The following is a 25,100-nucleotide window of genomic DNA, read 5'->3' as shown; positions in this document are numbered from 1 at the left end:
CATAGTGTCAATACCAACATTCTTTCTTAGTGCTAACTGTGTAATAAGAACAATATAGGATGAAAAATAAATACCTTATTTGTTGCCTTCTCAGCACATACTTTCTACAAAAATAAAAATATTTGTGTTTCCATTTTCAGCCTGGGTTTTGGATAAAAGCTCTGCTTAGTTATGTTTATAGAGATATTTCTGTCTGCTTGTTTCCAAATCTTTGTGTTTGTTTCATACATTTTCTTTCTTGATGCATCTTAAAACATCTATTCTTGCTGTTTTATCTTTCCACCTGCCTTTCTTTTCATACCTTTCCCTTGTTTCATTTCTTCTTTTCTACGAATGTGCTTTGAAAAGTGCTGACATAGTGAGGAAACCATCTGCCTCCTAAGCCTAAGTAAGATGAAATAGAGCTGAACTCAGGAACACAAAATACAAGACTTCTGAAGCTCTTGCTTACACTGAGAGTGCAATTTAAAACCAAAGAAACGAAACCTTTTACTCCAAATGAGAAGCAAATCAAGCCTTTTGTTTTTAATAAATTCTCTTTTTAATTTATTGGTCAGAAATTCCATAGCTTCCTGTAACTTCCTTACTACGGTTCTTCCATTCATCTGTAGTGTATCTTTTTAAATGGTGTCCCTTGAAATAATGGACTGTCATTATCAGTAAAAAAAAAAAAAAAACCCGGGGGAAATAACTGTTCAGTGAAAACTAAAGGTTTATGTCTCAAAGTATTTTGAAAAATAACTGTAGTGGATTGGATTATTAAATTACTACAGTAAGTGTGATATGAGTGCTTTCACAGTGGCTTCATCTGCTGAAAAGAAGTGACTCATTTTCTTCTACTTCGGAAATCATAGCCCATTATTTTGTGGTTTATGTTGTTTGGCTTTGACTTTGGGGCAGGAGAAAATTCTCTCTGCAAAACCCAGTTGTGTTAAGTTACATTTTGGCAATATGAAAAAAAAAATAATTACAGAAAACAGCCAACATCATATACAGTGCTTAAATGTTATCATAGAGTGGAAAGCAGTAAGTGCCCGATGTTTCTAAATGAAGTAAATTTTGGTTTATTTTTGTTGTTGTTCTTTGTTTTTTGGTGTGTTTTTTTTTCTCAAGCTTATTATTTCTATCAATAATATGAGAGTTTACTTGTTTATAATAGCATTCTTCTTTTTGTCAGAGAAGAATGGCCTGTTGTATGGTTCTGTAAGCAGGCTGCCATGTTCAAAGTGTATACAGACTTTTCTAGATATTAGGAACCAACAAAAAAAAAGCCCAAACTAAAATCATGAGCATGGGGGAATTTGGGGAGGACTTTTTTTTGAGGATTTGTGTATGTGAGTTTTGATTAGGGGTTATTTGTTAGTTTTTCCTGTTTCTTCTTGAGTCATTATACATATGGTAACAGAAAGCATAAAAGTATCATGAACTGAAGGTGTAAACTGCCACAGAAAAATGGACTCATAGATCAATGCGATCAGACCAAAGCCATTTATTACAAAGCATCTATCCTTTTTATACTGTTGTCTGCATCTGCTTACAATAGCTTGCTGTATTATAATCGGATACATATTCTTGTAGCACACACAACTGCCCCAGAAAAATGGACTCATAGATCAATGCGATCAGACCAAAGCCATTTATTACAAAGCATCTATCCTTTTTATACTGTTGTCTGCATCTGCTTACAATAGCTTGCTGTATTATAATCGGATACATATTCTTGTAGCACACAGCAACTATGGCTACATATACAATAGCTTGCTGTATTATATTTGGATACATATACAATAACTTTATATATATATAATATATTATATATATATAATATATATAAAATAGTATAATTAGATACATATACAATAACTTAGTATATTATGCTTTGATACATATTCTTGCAGCACACAGCAACTAGTATACAATTAATCAAATAAGTGTATGGGAACTTAACCTTTAAATCTTGCTAACAGTTCAGTATTTTGTATCTTAGCACATTCCAGTTTCTTCTTCTCTTGCTTGCACCATTACTTTTGCTTCCTTACCCATGTCCTCCTTCATCCTCGGTTCATGTCGAGCTCCACGTAGGCACTTGCTGACTTGGGAATGTGGCCATTCTTTGCTAAAAATCCATCCACAGTAAACCATACTCAGGAAAAGAAAAAGAGAATGAGGAAGCAACATAAAAGCTGTGGTGATAATTTTTCTGCTGATCTAGTTCTGACTTCTTTTTATAACTCTAACTTCTTTCCTTTTTTTTTTTTTCTTTTTTTGTTTGTTATCTAGGATAGCAGTAAAGTGTATACAACTCATGTTTCCTACTTAGAGATCTACAATGAATGTGGTTATGATCTGCTGGATCCAAGACATGAGGCCTCCAGACTGGAAGATTTGCCGTAAGTAATAAAACTAGAGAGAATCATCAAAAACAACAGAAGTAGTTTTCATATGCCTTGGGGACTTCTTTGAAATTGTGCTATGGATAGAAGTCTTAATTAACTCAAAGTACTTTGTTTTCTCAATTTTATCAACGCTGTCTACATTTTCTTTTATTTTTGTACATATGGAGCCTCGGGAAACTAGATGGGAGTAAGTAAAGGTGAAAGTATTAGAAATATATTTTGATAATATGCAGACAAGATCTATTTCAACCACTCAAAATAGGAGAGAAAGTATACTTGTTTTGATCCTGATATGCTTGTTTTGATCTTGGCAGACTGTCTCTTTTTATGGCATGCACATATGCGTGTATGGCAGAGACATATGTAACAGGCAGCATTTCCTTGCAGCAGTAGGGAGAAAAATTCCCTACTTCTACTTTGACCTTTTCATTCAAGGATAGCTATTTTTCTAGAATAAGCAATTATGAAATAAGGTGTGTAACAGATAGAAAAGACCACAGGGAACTCCAAAACCCAATATAGTTACTTCAGAATGTATGATTGTTATAATAGTTTTCATTGATAAAATAAGGCCTAATACTTGGAGAAGGGTAGTAAATAAAGGTTTGTAGGTCATGAACACATAAGCCTTGTAAAATTCAACATCTCAAAATGGATTAATGTATGGTGATTCATGTAAATTAAAGAATAATTACCTTTTATGTATTAGTCAATTTTAAAAAGGAAAACCAGACAGTTAATTTGCTTGTGAATTAGGGATAAAGCACACTGGGATAACTAGTAAACTTACGTAGTGTATACTATTGCAGGATGCAGTTTAGCAAGATGATAAATTCTCTGCAGGGTAACTGATCTTAGTAAGTGTTTAATGGTTTTACTGTACATGGTCATTATTATTTCCAGTATATAATGTGACAAAAAAGTAGGTACTATATACATTAAAACTTTACATTAACCACTCATATTTAGCATTTTATAAAAGTATTTAATTTATTAAAATATTTTTCATTTCTTTTTTAAGATACTAATTTAGGTTTTTGAAAAACTATATAATGTCATTCTGAGCTAGAATGGGAGTGGATATTGGAGGAAAGTGTAGTTGTATGACTAACTATATTTTAGTTATTAGGTTCATGTAAGTAAATAGTTATCACATATTTTAAAATATATCAGGTGTTTATTACCTTAAATATATTTCATTCTTCTGAGAATTTTATGTGCTGAAGATCTTTTAAGACTTTAGCGTTCGTAAGGAAAATACAGAATAATTTAACTTCCCCAAGTTTATTTGAAAGCATGTATTTAATGAGAATATTAAAAATAATTTACAAGGTTTGTACCTTGGAAGGGTCATATTATGCATAATTTTCTGTTGAATTCCACAGTAGATCATCAAGTTTTTAAGCACCATACAAAGTCAAATGCAGGGTTTTTATGCTTAGGTAACTATTAGTAGTCTGTGTTGATATTCTCCCAAGTATGTAAGATGGACAAGAAGAGTGTTGAAGGAATATATCATTTTAGAAGAGTAAGCAGAAGATTAGCTATTCTCATGAAGTATGCAGATTGGTTTGGAACAGTACTGTTATCCATATTGCTGCAGAAGAAAGGGATGCAATTTGAATCAAAGATATGTACTTCTGCCTAGCAAATTTTATGTTGAACACTTTCCGTTATCAGTTCAATGGAAGGAGTAAACACAAAGTGCTGGTATTCAGGTAATAGAGGTTAGGAAAATGCACAACAGACTTCTTGATAGTACTTGAAAACAATATACTAAAATTGTATTTGATGTTCAAGGCAAAGTGAATAATATATTTTTTTTAAGTTGTCCATTGTATCTAATCACGTCATGATTAGATTTGGAATCTCAGCTCCTGAAGTCAAAGTTTTATGTGTAGTCATCCCTTGTATATTCTGTGGACTATTAAATTTTCATCTTAATGCTGCTTAACGGTTTCATTAGTCTGATAGATGAGAAGGGAAGAAGGACTTGCAAAAAAAATCATGTTTCTAGAAAGAAATTCCATACAAATGTGTTGATGTAATTTGTATGTCTATATGGATAGGTATATGTTTATAGATTCAAATAAGTATTGCATAATTATTTTGTATGCATACGTAGGTATATACATATTTATGCGTGCATAAATATGTATTATGATTCTAATAGGTACAGATTTCAAACTTATTTTTACAGGAAAAAGAACAACAGTTTTCATGATGTTTAGTTCTAATGGTATTACATGTAGCCCATAGAAGATATCATTTGATATACCTTATTGTTTCATAATACAATATGCCTTAGTTTACAGCTGTAAGTTGTTTTGTTATGCAAAGCTGACAGTGTTTTAATTTTGTGACATTGTAGCTGAAACACAGCATATGCAGATGCAAACACATCTGAATAATCTTGCTGGAAATCAAAAATTGAATTTAATACTGACAATCTAATTTTCATGTAGCTGCAGAGAGTTCCATGTTTATACAAGGAAATTATGATTGTTTTCAAACGTGTAAAAAGTATAAAGCTATTGCTATGAAATATAGCTGGTAGAAGACTGAATTCTTACTGCCATCTCTAGTTTTCATAAAAGATTTGCAGGACTTCTGAAATAAGGAATATTTTTTGAATCTCTTCATTTGCTCTGCAGTTGTGCAAGAGGGTTTCTCCTCTAACAGATTCTTTGTTGTACAATATATTTGTAATTTATATAACTCCATGATACTGAATCAAACCATTTTCACTTTAGTTATATAATCTATCAGTACAAACTCTTTTTAACTAATTTGTATTATTTATTAAGAAATAAGAATCTTCTTGGCACTGAACAATAACACAAAAATAAAGACTAAGATTGTAGAACTGTTATTCATAGATTGTTAGGACAACCACATTTTACATGTCCAAACTATGGAATATGAAAGCAAACTAAAATTAATGCTCTTTTACCTTAAAACTTCAGTCTTTAAAACTGCAGTAGAGGAGCTACTTTATGGAAAGCTCACATAACCACTCATCAGGTGTGATGTGGCATGGGAAAGATGGAATCTAAGCTTCCAGTCAGTGTGATTCCCCCTTAACAGGGAAATACATAAGATTTATGATGACGACTTTCAAAAAAAAAAACCCAACCCAATTTGTATTGAATCCTCTGAGAATTCATTTTCACTTTATGCTCCAGAAAGATTAAGTCTATAGTTTAAGTGAACTCAATTCCATGAAAAGGAAGGCACTTTAAGAGCCAATTAACTTCAAACATCAACAATGATAACTATATCAACACCTATTAGGATGAAGCTGTACTGTTATACTGACCCCAGGGAACAGAAAATATTTTCACTTAAAACCCCTCCTGTAACTAAACACTGGTTAACTACCTGAAATGAATAACAAAGTAAGAAAAACCCAAAACCAACCAACCAACCAGGCAAAAAGTAACTAAAGGAATATTTTTCAACTTAGGGGAAAAATATTATATATTTTATTTGGTCTGATTTTTTTGTTTCAAATAAACTTGTTCACTGTCTCCAGGCCCAACACTGTTAATGTCAGCTCTTCCCCTTTTCAGTGGCTGTACCAACTATGTAATCTAGAAACTGGCCACCATCCATAAATCCTCAAAAACTGGATTTTCAGTGTTTTGCAAATTACCAAGGATTTAAAATTTCCAAGGCTAATAATCATATTGCTTACTTGTTTCATATGAAATACATTCTGCAAAATGAAGAGTGGTCAATGTGTTACTACTAAATACTAAGATTAAGAGAATACAAAGGTTTGTAAGTATAAGGTTTTCTGATGTTAATAAAAGGACAGCTGAAAACGGTTATGAATAATTTTTCAAAGATTTTGTTCATTACATTTCAAAGAGATGTGTAAAATAAACAATATGTAATGTATGCTGAAGTTATTCCTATCCAGATTTTATGTTTTGTTCCCTGAAAAACAGTAGGAAGAAGTAAGTGAAACTTTTCTAAAGTCACTTTTCTAAAGCTGTTGGTCATATGAGTAAATTGATTCAATTTATATCATTCCTCTGCTGTTCAAGGCTACTTTTGAATATGAAAGTATTTTTTAACAAACACTTTTTGTGAGTGACATTACATTGCAAATTCTAACAGATCTTACATGGTTTGTTTGTCCATGACCCACCAATTTCATAGTTTAGGTTCCGACTCCTTGTTCTGCAGGGTAGGGTGAGGGGGCAGTGAAGACAGTGCAGGGCTGTTTTCAGATCTCAGTAAGAAAGGCCTGACAACAGATGGCTTAACTAAGTAGCTGCTTAGATAAGACAGAATAAGAAGAGGAATATAGATGGCACGTAAACCTTACATCCCATGGGATGCTGCCCCCACAGGCGTCTGTATTCTTGCAGCATTGAGTGGAGCCTAAATGGATTTCCCCATGGCACACTGCTCAGAGCAGCTCAGATCCTGTTATTGGAGAGACCGGATCCCTTCATTCAAGCTATGATATGATTCCTTATAAGGAAACGGCTCCATTTCTAAAAGGTGTTCTTATGAGAACTTCTTGTAACACCTTTTGATAAAGGCAAGGCCATGCAGAGTGTGTGATGACCAGGTGGGAGCTGCCTGCAAGTCTTCTGCTAGGATGACCTGACTGAATTTATCCTGCAGCTAAGGGGTCTGTGCAGCAGGACAGAGGCCTGAAGTGCTGCACTGTGCATGCAACACAGCAGTCTGTGCCTGCTCCCATTTACTGTTACGTGGATCCCTAACTCCTAAATGTAGAACGATCTGACAGTTAGAATCAGTACACAAGCTAGTATAAGCACACTGTTTTTCTTGCTTCACATGTAGAGTTTGTAGGAGACTGTGGGAAGGATTTCCTATCACAATATGATGTGGTAGAACAACAGATTACACTAATGTTTACTCATAGTTCTGTCATGTCTCACAAGCTAAGGAGATTATGCTCTAGTCTATACTTGAATGGGAAATAAAATCTCTGGGCTATTGAAAGCTGTTCTGAATAGCTGAATAACTAATCTTGCCTCTTGAATCAGTGTTGAATTTGTCTCCTGATGTGGTGTTCAGGGAGCTATACTTCTCAGCGATATTTTTTTGGATTATATGGAAAATGATGATCATTCTTTATTAAAACCTGAAGTTCCCTGCAACTTTAAACAGGATTAGTGATAGTTATCCATTAGTTTATTCTGTTCTTCTGGACAGACTTCAAGATGCATGCTTGATGCTTTTCTCTTTTATCTTTTTTCTAAATTTATTATTGGCTGAATAGGCTTCTCCTGATGCTGAAGTATTATCACTATATTCTGCTAATATGCTGCCATAGAAAGTATGTACCCTCATATAATATTTGTTTACATCATTATTTTTAAATACTTATAAAGTTTTTGAGATTATTTTAGATTTCTGCAATTTTAAATCCCAGACACAGATACAAATGATAGGAGACTTGAATTTTTAAATTGTTATTTCTTTTCCAAAACACTTGAAGTTTTTTTATTATTATTATGAGGTGATATTAATTAATCAAAGGAAGTTTTAACTTCATTGTTTGCCAGTAACAGGAATCCTATAAATGAAAGAATTCAATGCACAAGGTTCTTTTGCATTAATGGCAGTCCAGTTGAAGCAGGAAAGGGCCTGAGTTAACAACAGTATAAAAAAGGCTGATCCCATCCTACAGGTTCCCCAGGCAGCCCCAAATTCCATCCATTAAACCAAATGGAGATGATTCTTTGTTTATAAGGACTGCAAAACCTTGTCTCTGCCTTCTTTCAGTCATTATGGATAACTTAAGAGAGTTTTTTCTGTTCCAAGTTAGGGCTATGAAATTTAAAGATTTCACTAATAGAATGTTCCATAGAAATCTATTATCATAGTATACATTAAATTTATAGCACTATAAAATAAATAAACTTTTTATCATTTTGGAATGTGTTTCTGAGAAAATTTTGACAGATGCTTCTCAAGATTTGCAAATTTAGGTTTCCATCTGGAAGTCCTCCAAGGAGCTGCAAGGCCCTGGTATGGGAGGCTGTTACTGGTTTGTGATGTCTCCACTGTCTTCTTTCTTGTGTGATAGTTCTCCAGGGCTTTTTGTCCGAACTAATATCTTGTCTGGAAATTATTTATAACATTGATCAAAATGTGGTCTGAAAAGATCCTTAAAAGTTTAAATACTATGCCAAGTGTGCATAATAAAATAACATTGTCTTCCTAAATTATAAAAAGAGGTAGATGATGCTCACCATGTAATTTCAAAATATTAAAATTAGTCAAAGCATCATACTGTAATGGGAACCACTCTGGACTTTGGCATGTGACGCACACGCTGATAGAACTGCAGACAGAAAATAACTTGACATTTTCAAAACTGTTACGTGACAGCAAAATTTTGCTTTGAGGTTTATGCTCTGAATGGGGAAGTAGATTTTCATGACTGTACTACTGCTCTTAAGCTATCACACAAAAATAAGGCCTTAGGTGAGAAGCAATCATACTTAGAAACACACTTGTTGTGATTACTAAAGAAGCATTATGTGTGCTTTTACATGTATTTTTTCCTTGCAAATAGGGAGTGTATTGCATTGTGTTCAGATTATTTCTGTCTATTCATTCCAATGTTCTGACCATCAGAGTGTGAATTAATTTCTTAATACTTAAGAATAATACTATGGAATGCTGCTTAGCTGTGAAATTTTATGTTGTTGGTTTTGGGGAAAGAAAGACAAGCAAAGCAGAACAACGCCCAGCCTGTGTGAATTTCGAAGCAAGCTGTAATTAACATGCAAGTACTGTCTAGAGATAGCAGCTCGAACCCCGTACTCCCTCTTGTGGTTAATCTTGAAGATTATGGGAAAAAAAAAAACAAAACCAAACCCCAAATGTATATGTATATGTATGTGTGTGTGTATATATATATATATGTATAGTGTGTATATATATGTAAAGTATCACCTATACTTAAAGAAAAAAAGTTAAAAAAAAATCTAACTTTTTAAAAAGTTGAGTTGCTTGTTGTAAACTGTCTTCAGAACATACAATTCACCTTGAAGGACGTATCATTCATCTTCAAAATTCATGTACTTCAATTTTAATAGAATCTTTACTGTGGGAGTTTTCCAAATCCAGTGATGCAGCTACTTGGCTTCCATGTTGGATACTATGGAATGCCCTAACAGAGGAGACCCCAGTGTCTACTCATTAAAGCCAATAGTTTAACTCTCAATAACTTGATCAAAAGAAAAAAAAAAAATGTTGTGTAAAAGGGTTACTTAAATAAGTGAAAAAGACTTTCAGTGTTACTAAGTAGCTTTTCTGGAACCTTTGTCTTCCAGAAAAAAACTTCCTTTTTCTGACCTTTTAGGCTTAAAGTACAACTAAAAGCATTTCTAACCTCAGTGACAATTAATAAAATTGCTTGCTTTTAATTTAAAAAGGGATCATTCACAAGTGTAGTTACTACCATTTGAGAAGAGTGAAAAGAGAAATAATCTTGACAAATGCAAAATTGTTATAGACATATTGGCCACAGATGTGTTGATTCTGAAGTATATTCCATGCCTATTTATTCATCAAGGTTATGGTACGCTTTATGTATCATTTGTGTTTAGATAGCTGTGGTAATAGAAAACAAACTGCTACTTATTATTTGTTTAAAAAATAAATCCCAAAGCTTTCTCTAATAGTTATAGGTTGTGTATATATATGTATATATAAGGAATTTTATAGTAAAGGAATAAAAAGAAAGTGACAGAACTTAAAAAAAGTCAGCACTTCCTTTAATGCTCATTGTTTACTCTTCACATTTTTTGTGCCTTTATTGTAATTGGTTTGGGGTTTATGATGTCACCTTTTACTCATAATCAAAATGAAGTATTGTTAAGGTAATGGAACAAAGATTTCCTTACAACAATCTTAGTTTTCATTTTGGTTTTTGTTTTTTTTTTTTCTCCATGTAGAAAAGTGGCAATAATGGAAGACCCTGATCAGAACATTCACCTGAAAAACTTGTCTTTTCAGCAAGCAACCAATGAAGAGGAAGCCTTAAACCTACTCTTCCTCGGAGACACCAATAGGATGATTGCTGAGGTGAGAATTGCTGCTGTAAATCTTACTTAACACCACCAGAGTTAAAATTGTCAGAAACCTGTCCATGTAAGATGTCTAGTTTTGAAGTCTATGGAGATAAATTAGTAAGTGTCTTCTTTCCAAGTATATATCCACAGGGAAATCACATAAGCATTTCTCTGATAATAGCTTTCACTTTGCAAAGAGTTTCCTCTTTTCCCTTAGTGAACCTGATTGGTGGTTATTGATGTCATAACTTACTGCAATTAAAATAAGTAAGAAAAAAAATTGCTCATAAACCATAGACTGACTTTTGAATGTGACTTCCATCAACATACATATGCATTTAAACATTAGAAAGTGTGGTTTTACAAAGCATTGTCAAGTAGTCCCACAGAAGTACTAAATTGCCTTTGAAGTAGCTAGTATGAGTTAGCGTTTCCTATTTTTTTCTTCTTATCGCATAAACACATCGTGTTATGTACAAAAAGTACAAATGGTAGTCTGAAACACATTCAAAATAAATATTTGACAACATGCAGAGACATGGGGTGTTCTCATTGATTCTGGAAAATTCAAAGGAAGTGTTTCCATATCCAAAATCTGTAGGGTTTTTAGGTTGGGTATTTTTTTCTTCCCATTGGAAATGGAATGTAAATATTAAAAGTGTATTGTAAAATGTGAGCACTGTCAATGTGTCTTTACTAAACATAGCTAATTCTACTTTAGAAATTGTAGGTCTTCTTCCTCTGACCAAAAATAAATATAATAAATCAATGACAAGAAAGATATTTAACATGCATGAAATAGTTAAGTAGCTATGTTCCTCCTGTCTGACCATGTACACCTGGGCACAGGGGAAGAAGCGTTTCAAGGGACAGATCAGCCTGTTGAAATAATATGCCTGAACAAGCCTCTGTGATACAGAGAATTCCTCATGCTTTTTTAGCATTTCTCTTAAAATAGCAGCGTAAGGTAGAGTCAGTAGCTTCCCAAGAGCATGCACAAATTTCAAAACTGTAATCTTTATGTGAGATTGATATGTCTGAACACTGCAGTTACATATACAGTTAGCATTTTTCTTTTTTCTACTGAAAAACTACTTAATTTTAATGAGGATAGGAATGTTTTAGTGTGTGGTTTTGTACCTATAATACTCCATTGTTTAAATTTGGAAGACAGCTCATGCTGCACAGTATTTGTTGCATCATTTCAAATGTCTGCAAGCAGTAACCTTTTGGCAATGCTTAAGTATGTTTATTTCAAAAAAGAATGAAATTTCTAAACATTTAAAGATATTTGTGTGGACTGACTTGTGACCTCCAAATTGGACTCATTCCCTTTGTATTTATTTTATTGTCCATTAGTATTCTCAGCCATATATTTAGAAAGTTCTTGGTAGTGTGTGAACGCATTGGATAAAATTTGAAAAATAGAACTTGAATATGTGAACATGTGAGATTAAATGACACTTTTGCCAAGAAGGCATGTTATCCATGTTAGAGCTGCATTCCAAAATGAATTACAATTTTCTGCTTTCCTTATTGCTGTCAATTGTTAATTTATTTCCAGTCTGACAAACCTGTTCTATAGTATTATTAGCATGAAACAGCATTATCATTTTAGCACAGGTGCTTTCACTTCCGTGTGTGATAAAACAATCACTGGTCACATGTACTACTTTGAATAGTCCATAGAGTGCTTAGGGATTTGTACAGATAAAAGGCAGTGTATAATGTGAAGTTTAATAATAACCTCACCAGGGAATATTAATTGCTTAAAGTTACTTCAGTTATGCATGTTCTAACTGTGAAACTGCACTGGTAGTAAAAACTGCAAGGTACTAAAGTAACGCTTTTAGAAATCAGGGAAGTGTCAGATTGTACCTATTCTGATACTTACATTTTCGTAGCAATAGGTTTTCAATTTCAACTGCCAAGTGTACTCAAGTACACACCTGAAGAGCCCCTTCACTTGTACCTTATTAATCAGAAAAGAAACCAAAAACGTATGAAGGTCTTGCTCATCTACCAGATATAAAAGCAGGAACCTCCTGTTTTTCAGCTTACATAGCCTTCTAGATAGAATGGTTCTGTTGGAACTGGCAGGGTTTATATTCATTCCGCAGATGTAGACACTGTTTTAAGCAGAGTCTCTGCTCCTTTAGACTTGCAGAGACTTATGACGTTATCTGCTATAAATTAATAATGTGAAAATATTAGAATGTTCTACACATGAGTTTCAGCCAGAGAAAGAAACTGTGTTATATTGCTTTATTTTCATTCTTATAGGATACAATGGCTCTTTTCTTACCATCTAAACTGTGAAATGACTGAAGCTTTCAGAACTTCTTCCTACAGATATCAATCTGATTGTATCTTGAGACTGGAGAAAATGATTTGATATCAGCTTTGGATGCTATCCCTGCTTTTCTCTTTCACCTTGCCTTTCTTTAAAAGTCTCAAAAGTTGGGAGGGAGAAGGAGGAAAAAGAAATCCTCCTTAAAATTAAATTTTGTACATTTTCACTGAGACATTCTCTGGAAAAAAAGGCAGGGGGAGACGTTCAGAATCAGTGTTCTTCATTTGTGCCTTGGTTAGTTATGAATTCACTCACACATTAATATCATGTTCTTATGATGTCTAAAAATTTTGATTCAAAGAGTAAAAGATTCTATTAGAACTGTATAAACTGTCAAGTGGAGATGGTTCGCAATACGGGCTGAATGGCTGCATTTATCACCTGTGAAATCTTTTTGTCCCAGCTGTCCTTAACTTTTTTCTGTATTTTCTGTGTCTGAATGTATTTGGCAGCTGTAATCAACAACAGCTTCTGTTAGTCTAATGGTGGTTTTCAAACAGCTTTACATATGTTTTTCTCCTATTTAAAAAACTTTTTCCTTCTTAGGTCCTCAGTTATCAAGAACACAATTTAGACCAGTAGCATCCCATTTCTGGCTATTCTTCTTAGCTAAACCTATGTCTATAATAGCAGCTGAAAAAAATAAGGGATTCGAGAAATATATACATTCTTGTACAGGGAGGAACTCGTACAGTGTTTTCTTGGTTTAAGGTAGCTAATTATATTAAGATGAATAACTTAGGCTAGACAGAAACATCTGACTTGGACGTTTCTTATGAAATGGCTGTGCTGTAGATTCTCATTTAAGTAGAAATCACCTTTTTGCAACTGTTGTATGAATAGATATAATGGTTTAAGTCACAAAGCTTCTGTACATTTTCCTTTTCGTTTCAGCAAACATAGGTATGTTCTGGCCCTGAAGAAAAGGGAGTCTAGGTTGTATGGTTTGAAATAGCTCTTTACATATTTTCCAAGAACAAACAAAACACCAATGCTTTACCAAATCATGATCTTCAAAGAAATGTTACTGAATTCCTCTTTTACCATGACACAAATGGGCAGCAACAGATGATTTGGCATTAATTCCTTTGCAGCATTCACGTGATATCACAAAGCATCTGAAGTCTGCTTATGTGGTTTATGATGTCACAGAATTCCTGGAAAAATTATTTCTTTGTAATTAACCACAGCTCATCATTTGTTCTGTATATAACTTCCACAATAGCAACCATCTGTTGAGAGCCAGGACATTCCCCTCTTTCCTTTTTTTTTCCTTCATCACATCAAATTAGTGTGAGGATGATTTCATATACGTATGGTTTGAATGCTGCTAACAGTGCCAAAATGCACTCTGAAAGCCACTAGAAGAACCTTGTAGTAGGCTCTGAGACACTGTCCAGAAAATATTGTTTGTTTATTTTCAGTTTTTAAATTTTCTGCACAGCTGAATGGTGATACTCAGAAGTTGCCTATGTAAGACAACGAACATCAAATGAACAAACAAGCTCATTTTTGGGCTGAAGATGCTGGCAACTTGTTATTTCTATTGCTGTGTGGTTTTCGTCTACTTGTGTGATAAAAGTAGCAAAGTGTGTGGGATAATGACTGCAATTAACATTTCCTGATCACATCCCATTTAACAGTTTAAATTTTTATTACTTTATGCTTCCTGCAAGAGTTCTAATTGAGCTATATACTGGAGCTGCAAAATGGAGATAGAATTATATTTTTAAAAGGAGTATCAATGTATTAATTAAAGCATGGTTCTACCCTGAAGAAGGTCTTTATAAAAATAGCAGTTTGGGATACTAGCCGATAACTTCCAGATCAGCTTCACTCATTAAGAAGTTGTGGGGAGAAAAGCAATGGACCCGTCCAGCAAAATCTGCTTAGACCATGCAAAACAAATTGTGGCTAATGTATTGCTATGGACAGCAAAGACCTAATAGGCCAAATACTGCCCTGAGTTTTCGGAGCTCAAAATTCTGACATAATTTTGTTTCATACTTTATTTTTTCTTGCCTCTGTTGGGGTTAAGGAGGTGTGACTAAAACCACATTTTAAAATACATGAGTGTTTGCTGCATTGTGAAACTTACGTTTGCTTAAGAATGCTTTCTCTGAATAATGATGATTTTTTTCTGCTTCTTTCATTGAAGCACCTTTACTTTGTGCTTCCACAGCTAGACCTGTATTGATATTTGATCTCGTTTAAACTTGACTATGTATAGTATGACTGATGCTACGACTGTAGTGGAAAATGTCCTCAAATATCAATTCTGTTAAGGAGAATGTCCTGAAATATTAATCCTGTTGTGGATTTTGATCTGGTAAAATAAAATATGCATTCCTATTGCACAGAACTGCAACTAGTAAAATTATAGCTCTCCTAGTAAAATAAGTGAAACTGGCTCTAATTATTCATGGAATCAGAATTGCTGAATAAAGTACATTTTAACAACATACAACATTTTCTTAGTATAACTGCAATTTAAATATATTTGGGACTATTTTCTTGCTTGACACTTTTTCATGAGCCTGTTTATTTTCATTTCCATGCTACAGCTCACTGTCCCTTCATTTGTTCAGCATAGCCTCTGAAGGTAGCATAGCACATAGCTGCAATCTGATGCTCGTTTCACAGGATTGTGAAATGATCCTCAGAAACTAGGCAGTTAAGCAGAGATAGTGGCTTGCCTATACTATTCAAAAATTCCTTATCTGTATAAGCTAATGATCAAAACTCTTCTCCCTCTCCCTCTGAGCTTGGATTTATTAGGTAAAGCAGCCCAAAATAAAATGATGCTAAGGCTGTAATTTCATTACAGGATTTTCATCAACTACAAACATTTGCAGTTGCTGCACACCACCTTTCTGTTCACATGATGTATGCTGCCATTTTCAATTATCTAGCAGAGCTTCACTGTGACTGAATTGGGAAATTGATCCAGGTTAAATATCTATGGTTTGCAGACTTTTTCTTTTCTTTTCTTTTCTTTTCTTTTCTTTTCTTTTCTTTTCTTTTCTTTTCTTTTCTTTTCTTTTCTTTTCTTTTCTTTTCTTTTCTTTTCTTTTCTTTTCTTTTCTTTTCTTTTCTTTTCTTTTTCTTTTCTTTTCTTTTCTTTTCTTTTCTTTTCTTTTCTTTTCTTTTCTTTTCTTTTCTTTTCTTTTCTTTTCTTTCTTTTCTTTTCTTTTCTTTTCTTTTCTTTTCTTTTCTTTTCTTTTCTTTTCTTTTTTCCTTTCCTTTTCTTTTCTTTTCTTTTTTCCTTTTCTTTCTTTTCTTTTCTTTTTTTTCTTTTCTTTCTTTTCCTTTCCTTTTCTTTTTTTCTTTTTTCTTTTCTTCCTCTTCTCTCTTCTCTTTCTTTTTTTTTTTTTTTTCATTGAGCTGGATCAGTTCCCAGAAAAAGTTCAGTTCTGTTGTCACTATTAAGGTTGGGCAAAAAAATATTGGGAAATTAAAGGGGAGACAGTTCAACAAAGAGGTATAGATGTTAATATTATTCCCAGTAAAGGATTGTTCAACTTGCTGTTAAGAAAGCCTTTCTGTTATGATCTGTCCTTTCTGGATGTACTGCCTGTTAAAGTATCTTGGAACAACGATAGTTGCTTGGTTTCTTGCAGTACCATTTGTCCATATCAAAGTTATCCAAGTATTTGGCCAGATTTGAGTGCCATGTAAACCCTTTTGGGTTCTTGCATATTTATTATAGATACAATAGCTAAAAAAATTGTATAGGTGATTTCAGTTGCCAGATTATTGAGCTATACAAAACTAAAATTATTTATTAAATAAACAGTAAGGGCTGTTCCTTTCTTTTCCTTGTAGACTCCAATGAATCAAGCCTCATCCCGATCTCACTGCATTTTCACTATTCACATCTCTAGCAAGGAACCTGGATCTGCAACTATTAGACGCTCCAAGTTACACTTAGTAGACCTTGCTGGATCAGAGCGTGTTGCAAAGACTGGAGTTGGAGGTCACCTATTGACAGAAGCCAAATATATCAACCTTTCATTACATTATTTGGAACAGGTAAAATTGGAACAGTGATGCAATGTCTCCCTTTACAACATTGCTATTTAGCAATGTGCAGTGTTTCAGAAATCTTGATTCTAATACTCAGTTAAGATATTTGTTGCATTTTTAAAAAATGTTTGAGTTGATAACTGTCAGAGACTTTATGTCGTCATGATGCGGAGGGAACACAGCACAATCAATACGATTGATAAAGTGATCCGTTTATTCATCTGAGGTCCAGGGTATATATAGTGTTAAACTGCTACATACACACATTTTTGGAAGATTAGAAGCGAGCGGGAAAATTCTGCTTTCTGTTACATTTGCTACTTTTAGCGTGCTTCTTGCAACTTCACTATCCTGCTCCTACATCCTGCTAACCTTGAGCGACTTACCAAGTCTCGTTGTTTTACAACTTACTAAGACTCTTTGTTTTAATGCACGTAGCTGACCCGTAATAACCTAAGGTTAGGCCTTCCAGCCTGGGTAACTCCAGTACAAGCCTCAGAGTTCATCTAAGACCAAACAGCTGAGATCACTTCTTATGTCCATCGTTACAGAACTGGTCCCTTAGTCAAGGGAACATGACCTTTGCCTGCTAACCATGCTTCCACAGATAGCTCTTAATTTGAAATAGGATTTTAATTTAGGAAAAGCTTAACAATTAAACAGTAAGGTTATGGTAGGTATAAAGGGTAGTATTTTAACAATAGTTTTCTTATTTTATTTAGAATGCTTAAGATATTTACAGTAATATTTCTACTAATAATGTTCTTTTGTGATCTTCTTTCCCTTCCACAGCTGGTAACAGAATGTATGAATCATTGAACTAAAGTGACTGGGGTTTGGTTTTTATTGCTTCAAGCATTGTAATATTGTAAAATATTAGGCTCTTCTCTCTAGTGTTGTTTTATTCCTCTACCAATGTGAATCTTCAGTCTTTCAGATAGGAGTTACCTCCTTTAGTGTATTTATGGACTACCATGATTGGTTTTGTAACAATAGGACTCTCAGATGCAACTGCAATAATAATAATAAATTTCCACAAATCTTTCTCATTCAGCTGTTGTTACTGAGAAAGATTTAGCATTAAAGGCATACTAAAATGCCTCTCTTCATTTCACTGTTGTTTTTTATTTTTACTCTTTGGAAAAGGCAAATATTGAGAAAGTAGGTTAATCCCAAGTAATCTGACTAATTTTATTTTTTTTTTAAAGAAACAAAGAATAAATTAAGGTAACGGTGGTGAATGGAAACTTTGAAGAGACGTATTTCAGTAGAAAGATTTGCTCAATAAATTATCACTATTATAAACAATAACAATTATTATTATTGTAATTATTATTGCTGTTGCTGCTGCTATAATAATTTTGTTATTCTTGTTACTATTATTATCATCATCATTATTGAGGTTTAGTTATTTTTTCTTCACTGATCTGATATAATTTTCTTTTCATGACTGGAAATATATGTTGCATCTTAAGATCCTCATAATTTTTTATGAATGCAAAAAGTGTGATGGTGAAGGCTGTTCACACTCTCCTTCTTTTCTAGTATTCATCTCTTCTTTACGCCACCCTGATAGGCATGGTTTACATACCATAGCATTCCTCCTTTTGAGGTATTTCTTTTTGGCTTAGTATTTGTGGCATTGCTAAAAGACATTTATGCCAATTTATAAAAGCTTAGTGCATGTTACATTTATGTCTTCCTGATCTCTTGCGATCTTTTGTATTCTAATGCAGTAAAACACCAATGGTAAGAAACACTTGACAATCAGTGAAATCTCTTTCATGGATGCTGTGATATTAAGTTCCAATCATTGAAGTGTTTCAAGCGTGGATTTCAGACATTACACCTTCTAAGATAGAATACATAATGTTGTTTTCACAGTACAGTAAATACTGTTTCTGTTGCCAGAAAGTAATTATTTTGTCTGAATTCTGATAGAGAATACAGTATCATTTCTTAAGGCTTCTTTAAAAATGTCCATATACAACATTAGCAGGTCTGTGAGCCTGTCATTTTGTGGGAGAAATAAGGGAATGAGAGGGAGAAGAAAAAGTGCTCAAAACTAAAATTTATATTTGTCCTTTTTAATTGATACTCCAGTGTAAGTGTGGCTTGCACAAATTTACATTTGAGGAAATTAATAAAAACATAAAATTTTGTGGGTGTCTGTATGTCAAAATTCTTCAAAATTACAGTTAAGAAATAGAACTGATTGTTCCACTTACTGTGAAGAAACTTTTTTATTTTTGTGTTGTCTTTTTCTGTTAACAAAAACAAATCCCTTAGATTTCATTTAATCTACAATCAGAGATATTTCAACTGCCAAAAGAAGAACCTTAAGGCACAACAGGTGACAGTCAGTCATTTACTATTTAAATCTTTTTCCTATCCCCCTCTTTCTTCTAATTTTTATCTTACAGAAAAACGTCTGTATTTCAGTTATATTCGTGGGAAGTACAACTGGCTGGGATTGCGTATTAATAGAAACAGTTTTCTAATACTGAATAGAAGTCTACCAAAGGCAGTAAAAAATCTTTTTTGTTCAGTGGGAACTGGGCCATTAGTTACTGACCTTGAAGTAGCCAACATTAAAGTACAAGGATTCCTCAAAATCAGCTTATTTACATGCTCTAATAGTTAGGTATCTATTGGTGTTTTAGCTTTGAGTTATGCCATTTCTAAACACCTTGCATAATGAAGTAGTCATGTAAAATTATTTCTGTCAAGTTGACAATGGGAACACAGTTTTGTGTTATCACACTTGGTCTACTTGTTAAATATCCATAATATGTTAAAAAACCTTGTATACAGAGATATCAACTGCATTTATATCTTGTATATATCATATATACATATATACATCTATCATATATACCTATCATATATAGAGAGGTACCTGATATCTCTGTACCTACAAAGGCATGCACCCCAAAATCCCACTCTTTCAGAACTCTCCTTTTTCTATTACAAGTTCCTTGACTGGATTGTAAAGGTTGATTTAGTGATTTAGGTGCGATTTTATTAAACACATCATCTTGTGAGTTGCATTGTCTCTCCTATGACAGTTCAGTGGCTTCTGCGTTATGAGAGCTGGCCACTTTGGTGCTAGCGTGGGAGGGTTCAAATTCTTCCCGGGCTACAGGCTTTCAGCATAAACTTCAGAAAAATGAACTCTGTAATGCAGCTCCCATTTTTAATGGAAATAACATGTTTTCTCTCTGGCTCTTTTCCCTTCATGTCTATTCAGATAGTAGTCTCTGTGTGGCAGAGACTGAGAAAATGTTTATGAACGTGCACGCTAGACTTTGAGGTTTCTATGCAATATATTATAACTAACGGTGATATATTTCCATCTAGCAAGTTGTAATAAATAAGAGTTGAAAATCTTGGTACAAGAATGGGTTTCGAGATTCCTTTAAAAGATAGTTATTTTCATATTATGTATTTGACCTTCTTAGGGCTACCAGTGTAAAATTTATAGAAACAAGACATCTTAACTTTTGAAGACCATTAAGAAAAAATAGCGTCAACAAAAAAAATCATACCAAATTTTCTAAAATAATGTTTCTTAAGTGCAGCATAAACAAAATGTATGCTGGTGTGTAACATTTGTTTAAAAAAAATAAAATCCTAATCATTTTGGATAGCTTGCACAAGTCGTATAGCTAGTTTTTTGGTACAGTTCTTGGCCAAATAACAGTTCAAATATTTGTATCACAACAGATCATGGGATAATCTAGGTTTTTATTTAATAATAATTAAGCCCCATAAAGTAAACAGCTGAGAAGGAAACTGAGAATAGTAGGTGTACCATTTCCTTTTTGGCCAAGGCATGCATATACTAAACTGAATTATTTCTTTCCAACAGTACATTGCAATCATGCACTCTTTTATTCGTGTTTTATTTTTCAAGACACTTTCTCAGAAATAAATGTATTGATCCCTCTAAGAACCATATGCTTTAAGAATGTGTAATATTAAAAACATGCATTAGCAAAGTTAAGGAAATTTTTACTTGAATACTATTCATACTTTATTATTATGACAGAAAAGTATGAAGAATATTTTCAGTAGGTTCCTGTGTCTTAGGGAAGTCTGTGGATTTTGGTTCATGGTATTCAGTTTCTTATGTTGCTGAGAGTCTGTAAAGGTAGGGTATGATAAAATTATATTCATTTGCTCTTTCAGGTCCAGATCCTACGAAGACATATAAGCACTCTGAAATTTAAGTTGAAATTATTTCCATAAAATCAGTTTGCAGCTAGCCTGGTGTGTAAGCATAGTTCTGTTGTATCAGAAGTTTGGGTTCCTGAGCAGACTTTTTTGTTCTTTTTATGTATCAATCATTAATAGACATGTAAATTTAAATGTTTTTTCCATTATTTTTTTATTACTGTTTCAGGTAATAATTGCCCTTGCAGAGAAAAACCGGTCCCACATTCCTTATCGAAACTCTATGATGACCTCGGTGCTAAGAGACAGCCTGGGAGGAAACTGCATGACTACCATGATAGCAACACTCTCTATAGACAAGCGAAACATAGATGTATGTTATTTCTATTTTCAACAAAAAAGCTTTCACTTCTCTAAAGATCCTGCTCTTCTGACTTTTATTACAGTTTGTAATTCAACTGTGTATGCTTTCATTTTTATCGTTACAGAAAAACATTTTGAATTCGTGTCCAGGAGATAATTCTGTCAGTGGAAATTTCAATGAGATGTAGACAAATCCTTTAACCCTTTAAGAAATGTGCTTTTCTCTAAGTAATCTCAAGCAACACTTGGGAAACAAATTGCACTTAATAATGAGCTTTTTTTTTTTATTTACTGTTTTCCTGATGAATAAATCTTTGAGGACATACTGGTAACATCTATAACTGTTTACTTCTTTGGAGTCATGCTTGCACTGAGTATGACAGAAAACTGGAGAGTTTGTTGATGGGGTAGAAGGAATTGGATGAGGTGATTTGAGATTTTTTAAAATAGTTTTAATACTTTTATCTCCCTTCACTAATTTCCTGTGCTGAAAGTATACATAGTGATGCTTTCTTCTCTTTGTTTACCAAAATAGCTGTATCATATATCAAAGTGCTGTAGTGAATGGGGCCAAATCTGGCTGGTGACAAGTTGTGTTCTGCAGGGTTCTGTTCTAAGCCCAGTTCCGTTCAGTATATATATGAGTGATCTGCATGCAGAAGTTGAGGGCACCATTATCAAGTTTTCTGATGATACCAAGCTGGGAGGTGCTGTTGACACTCTTAAAGGACAGGAGGCCTTGCAAGAGGAGTCTAGATGGATTGAAACACAAATACAAATTGTGAAAGGAGTGGCTGGAGAGCAGCCCTGCAGAAAGAGATCTGGATGCTGGCTGGCAGCAAGCTCAATAAGACTCATCTCTTTTTCCCATGTTCTTTTACTTTTACATACACTTCCTTAGTCTCATTTTCACAAAAAAAAAAAAAAAATAAAATCAGTTAATATTCTCTTTTTCCCATCATTCAAAATTTTTTTACCTTCTGAGGCTTTCTTGCCCTTTAGTGCCAGCTGGGGACTCACTTGAAAAACAGTTGATCAGGGAATTGACTGGGTCAATAAGAAATATACTAGGATTTAACAGTTTTACATGTCACTGTCATTAGCATGCTACGCTAATTTCCCTTGAATATTCTTGGTTTGGAACATGAAATAATAGATTATTACAGTAAATTATGCAAAACTCAGAAATGTAGTTTGATGACTTCATAATCAATCTGTTCTACTTACCTCAGGGTGCAAAGGTAGGTGAATTTAATTTTTTTTTCCTTCTCACTGTTTGTTTTTCCTCCAGGAATCTATATCGACCTGCAGATTTGCACAGCGAGTTGCTCTTATCAAGAATGAAGCAGTTCTTAATGAAGAAATTGACCCCAGATTGGTGAGAGTTGTCTTGGGGCAGAGGGAATGGGATTGCAATAGTCTGTGGATTCATGGCTTGACTTCGCGAACGAAGATTTGGGAAGGGCATTTACCCACGCTTACTACAAGCGCGCTGGTGACTAAGAAGGCCAATGTGGGATAGGCAAATCCGGCTACAAAAAGCACAGCAGAAGGTCTCCTTGGGTGGAACAGGTGGGACACGATTCTTCCTGCGTTGTCTTTTCTCCTCGAGACTAGTTCTTCGTGAGCTCTCAAAGAAGTCAGCGGCATTATGTATGGTGTGCCTCCAAGTCTCCCGATTGGAGGCCAAGGTGGACCACTGGTGGTAGTCAATATGGCCAAGGCTAAGGTATTGTTTCAGGGAGTCCTTGTGTCTCTTCTTTGGGGCACCTCTCTTGCGGCTACCAGTGGCAAGTTCACCGTAAAACGCGATCTTGGGGAGGAGGTGATCCTTCATTCTAGAGACGTGCCCTGCCCAGTGCAGCTGCAGTTTCAGCAATGTGGCCTCGATGCTGGTGACCCCTGCCTGTTCGAGGACAGTGACATTAGACACATAGTCAGTCCAATGGATGTTTAGAATTGTACGGAGGCAGCGCTGATGAAAGCATTCAAGGAGTCGCAGGTGATGACGGTAGATGACCCATGATTCAGACCCATATAAAAGAGTAGACAATACAATGGCTCTGTAGACACTGATCTTTGTACTTTTCTTCAGGTGTTTATTACACCAGACTCTTTTATGGAGTTTTCCAAAGGCTCTATATGCCTTTGCTATTCTGTTGTCTATCTCTTTGTCGATCATGGCATCCGAGGAAATGATGCTTCCCAGATAGCTGAACTGCTGAACTGTCTTAAGCTCTGACTCGCCGATGGTAATATGGGGATGGCGATAATCTTCTTGCGGTGCAGGTTGGTAGAGGACTACTGTCTTCTTCAAGCTGACTTCCAGCCCAAAAACCTCAGCCGCCTCCGCAAAGCAAGATGTTAAACGCTGCAGAGCTGCTTCTGTGTGGGCAACAAGGGCGGCATCATCAGCAAAGAGCAGTTCACGGACAAGATGGTTTAGGGTCTTAGTGTGGGCCTTCAGTCGCCTTAGATTGAATAGGCTACCATCGGTACGATATCGAATATAAATGCCATCTTGTTCGTCGAGGTCTGCTGTAGCCCTTTGGAGCATCATGCTGAAGAAGATTGTGAATAAGGTCAGTGCGAGAACGCAACCTTGTTTCACACCATTGGTTATTGGGAAAGGCTCAGAGAGTGCATCACCATACCTGACTTGGCCTTGCTGATCCTCATGTAACAGAATAATCATTTTCAGGAACTTGGGGGGACAACCTAATCATTCTAAGATCAGCCACAAGCCTTTCCTGCTCACAGTGTCAAAAGCTTTGGTGAGGTCAACAAAAGTTACGTATAACCCCTTATTTTGTTCTCTACACTTTTCTTGCAATTGTCTGAGAACAAATACCATGTCTGTGGTACTTCTATTAGCCCTGAAACCACACTGACTTTCAGGTAGAAGTTCTTCTGCGATGGCAGGTACTAGTCTGTTCAATAGTATTCTTGCAAGAATTTTACCAGCAATGGAGAGCAGAGTTATACCACAGTAGTTTGAGCAGTCTGACTTGGCACCTTTTTTCTTATACAGAGTGACGATGTTTGCGTCATGAAAGTCTGACGGTATTTTGCCTTGTTCCCAACAGCACACAACTAGCTCATGAAATTTAGCGTGGAGTGCTTGGCCTCCATGCTTCCATATTTCAGGTGGGACTCCGTCAACCCCAGTTGCCTTGCCAGTTTTCACCTGCTGTATGGCCTTAAGAGTCTCTCCCATGGTAGGGGCTAAATCCAATTCGTTTTTCACCGGATGTTGCGGAATGTGCTGGATTCCTTCACCTTGGACTACACGATTAGCACTAAAGAGGGTTTGAAAATGTTCAGACCAACGATTCAGGATGGAGATTTTATCTGTAAGAAGCGTTTGGCCATCTGCACCAAGTAAGGGGCTTTGAACCTGGACTGTGGGTCCATACACTGCCTTCAGAGCCTCATAGAATCCTCTGTGGTCACCCAAATCTGCACATAGTTGAGTCTTTTCTGCTAGGTTGACCCACCACTTGTTCTGGATGTCTCTAAGTTTCTGTTGGAGTTTGCTACATGCAAGACGAAAGGCTGCTTTTCTTACATGGCAGAGTGGCTGAGCAAGGTGTGCTTGATGAGCAGATCTCTTTTTTGTCAGCAATTCCTGGACCTCTTGGTTGCTATCGTCAAACCAGTCTTTGTTTTTCTTTGAGGAGAACCCAATGGATTCTACAGAGGACTGCAGGATGC

The 25,100-nt window shown here is 34.9% G+C and overlaps 1 protein-coding gene across 8 annotated transcripts in view; it reads left to right on the top strand.

Moving 5' to 3' along the window:
- Positions 1-25,100, top strand: part of KIF6 (kinesin family member 6) — a 146,603-nt gene that overhangs the window by 24,803 nt on the left and 96,700 nt on the right. For 7 of the 8 annotated variants that reach the window (XR_009727322.1, XM_061365992.1, XM_061365991.1 and 4 more), the window contains 5 exons: positions 2,281-2,390; positions 10,352-10,481; positions 16,647-16,853; positions 21,253-21,396; positions 22,678-22,764. Coding sequence is in view for 7 of the 8 variants with exons in the window: in XM_061365992.1 (XP_061221976.1) it covers positions 2,281-2,390; positions 10,352-10,481; positions 16,647-16,853; positions 21,253-21,396; positions 22,678-22,764 (678 nt within the window). In the remaining variant the exon portion in view is untranslated. The remainder of the gene's footprint in view (positions 1-2,280; positions 2,391-10,351; positions 10,482-16,646; positions 16,854-21,252; positions 21,397-22,677; positions 22,765-25,100) is intronic. The other variant, XM_061365994.1, reaches the window with a different exon arrangement.

Source organism: Neopsephotus bourkii, unplaced genomic scaffold (assembly GCF_033783945.1).
Source record: "Neopsephotus bourkii isolate Nb327-2 ecotype Australia unplaced genomic scaffold, CSIRO-AGI_Nbou_v1 NB_1292, whole genome shotgun sequence".
In the NCBI taxonomy this organism is placed as follows: domain Eukaryota; kingdom Metazoa; phylum Chordata; class Aves; order Psittaciformes; family Psittacidae; genus Neopsephotus; species Neopsephotus bourkii.
Note: the sequence above shows the minus strand (reverse complement) of the source record. Positions and strands in the feature narration are given on the sequence as shown.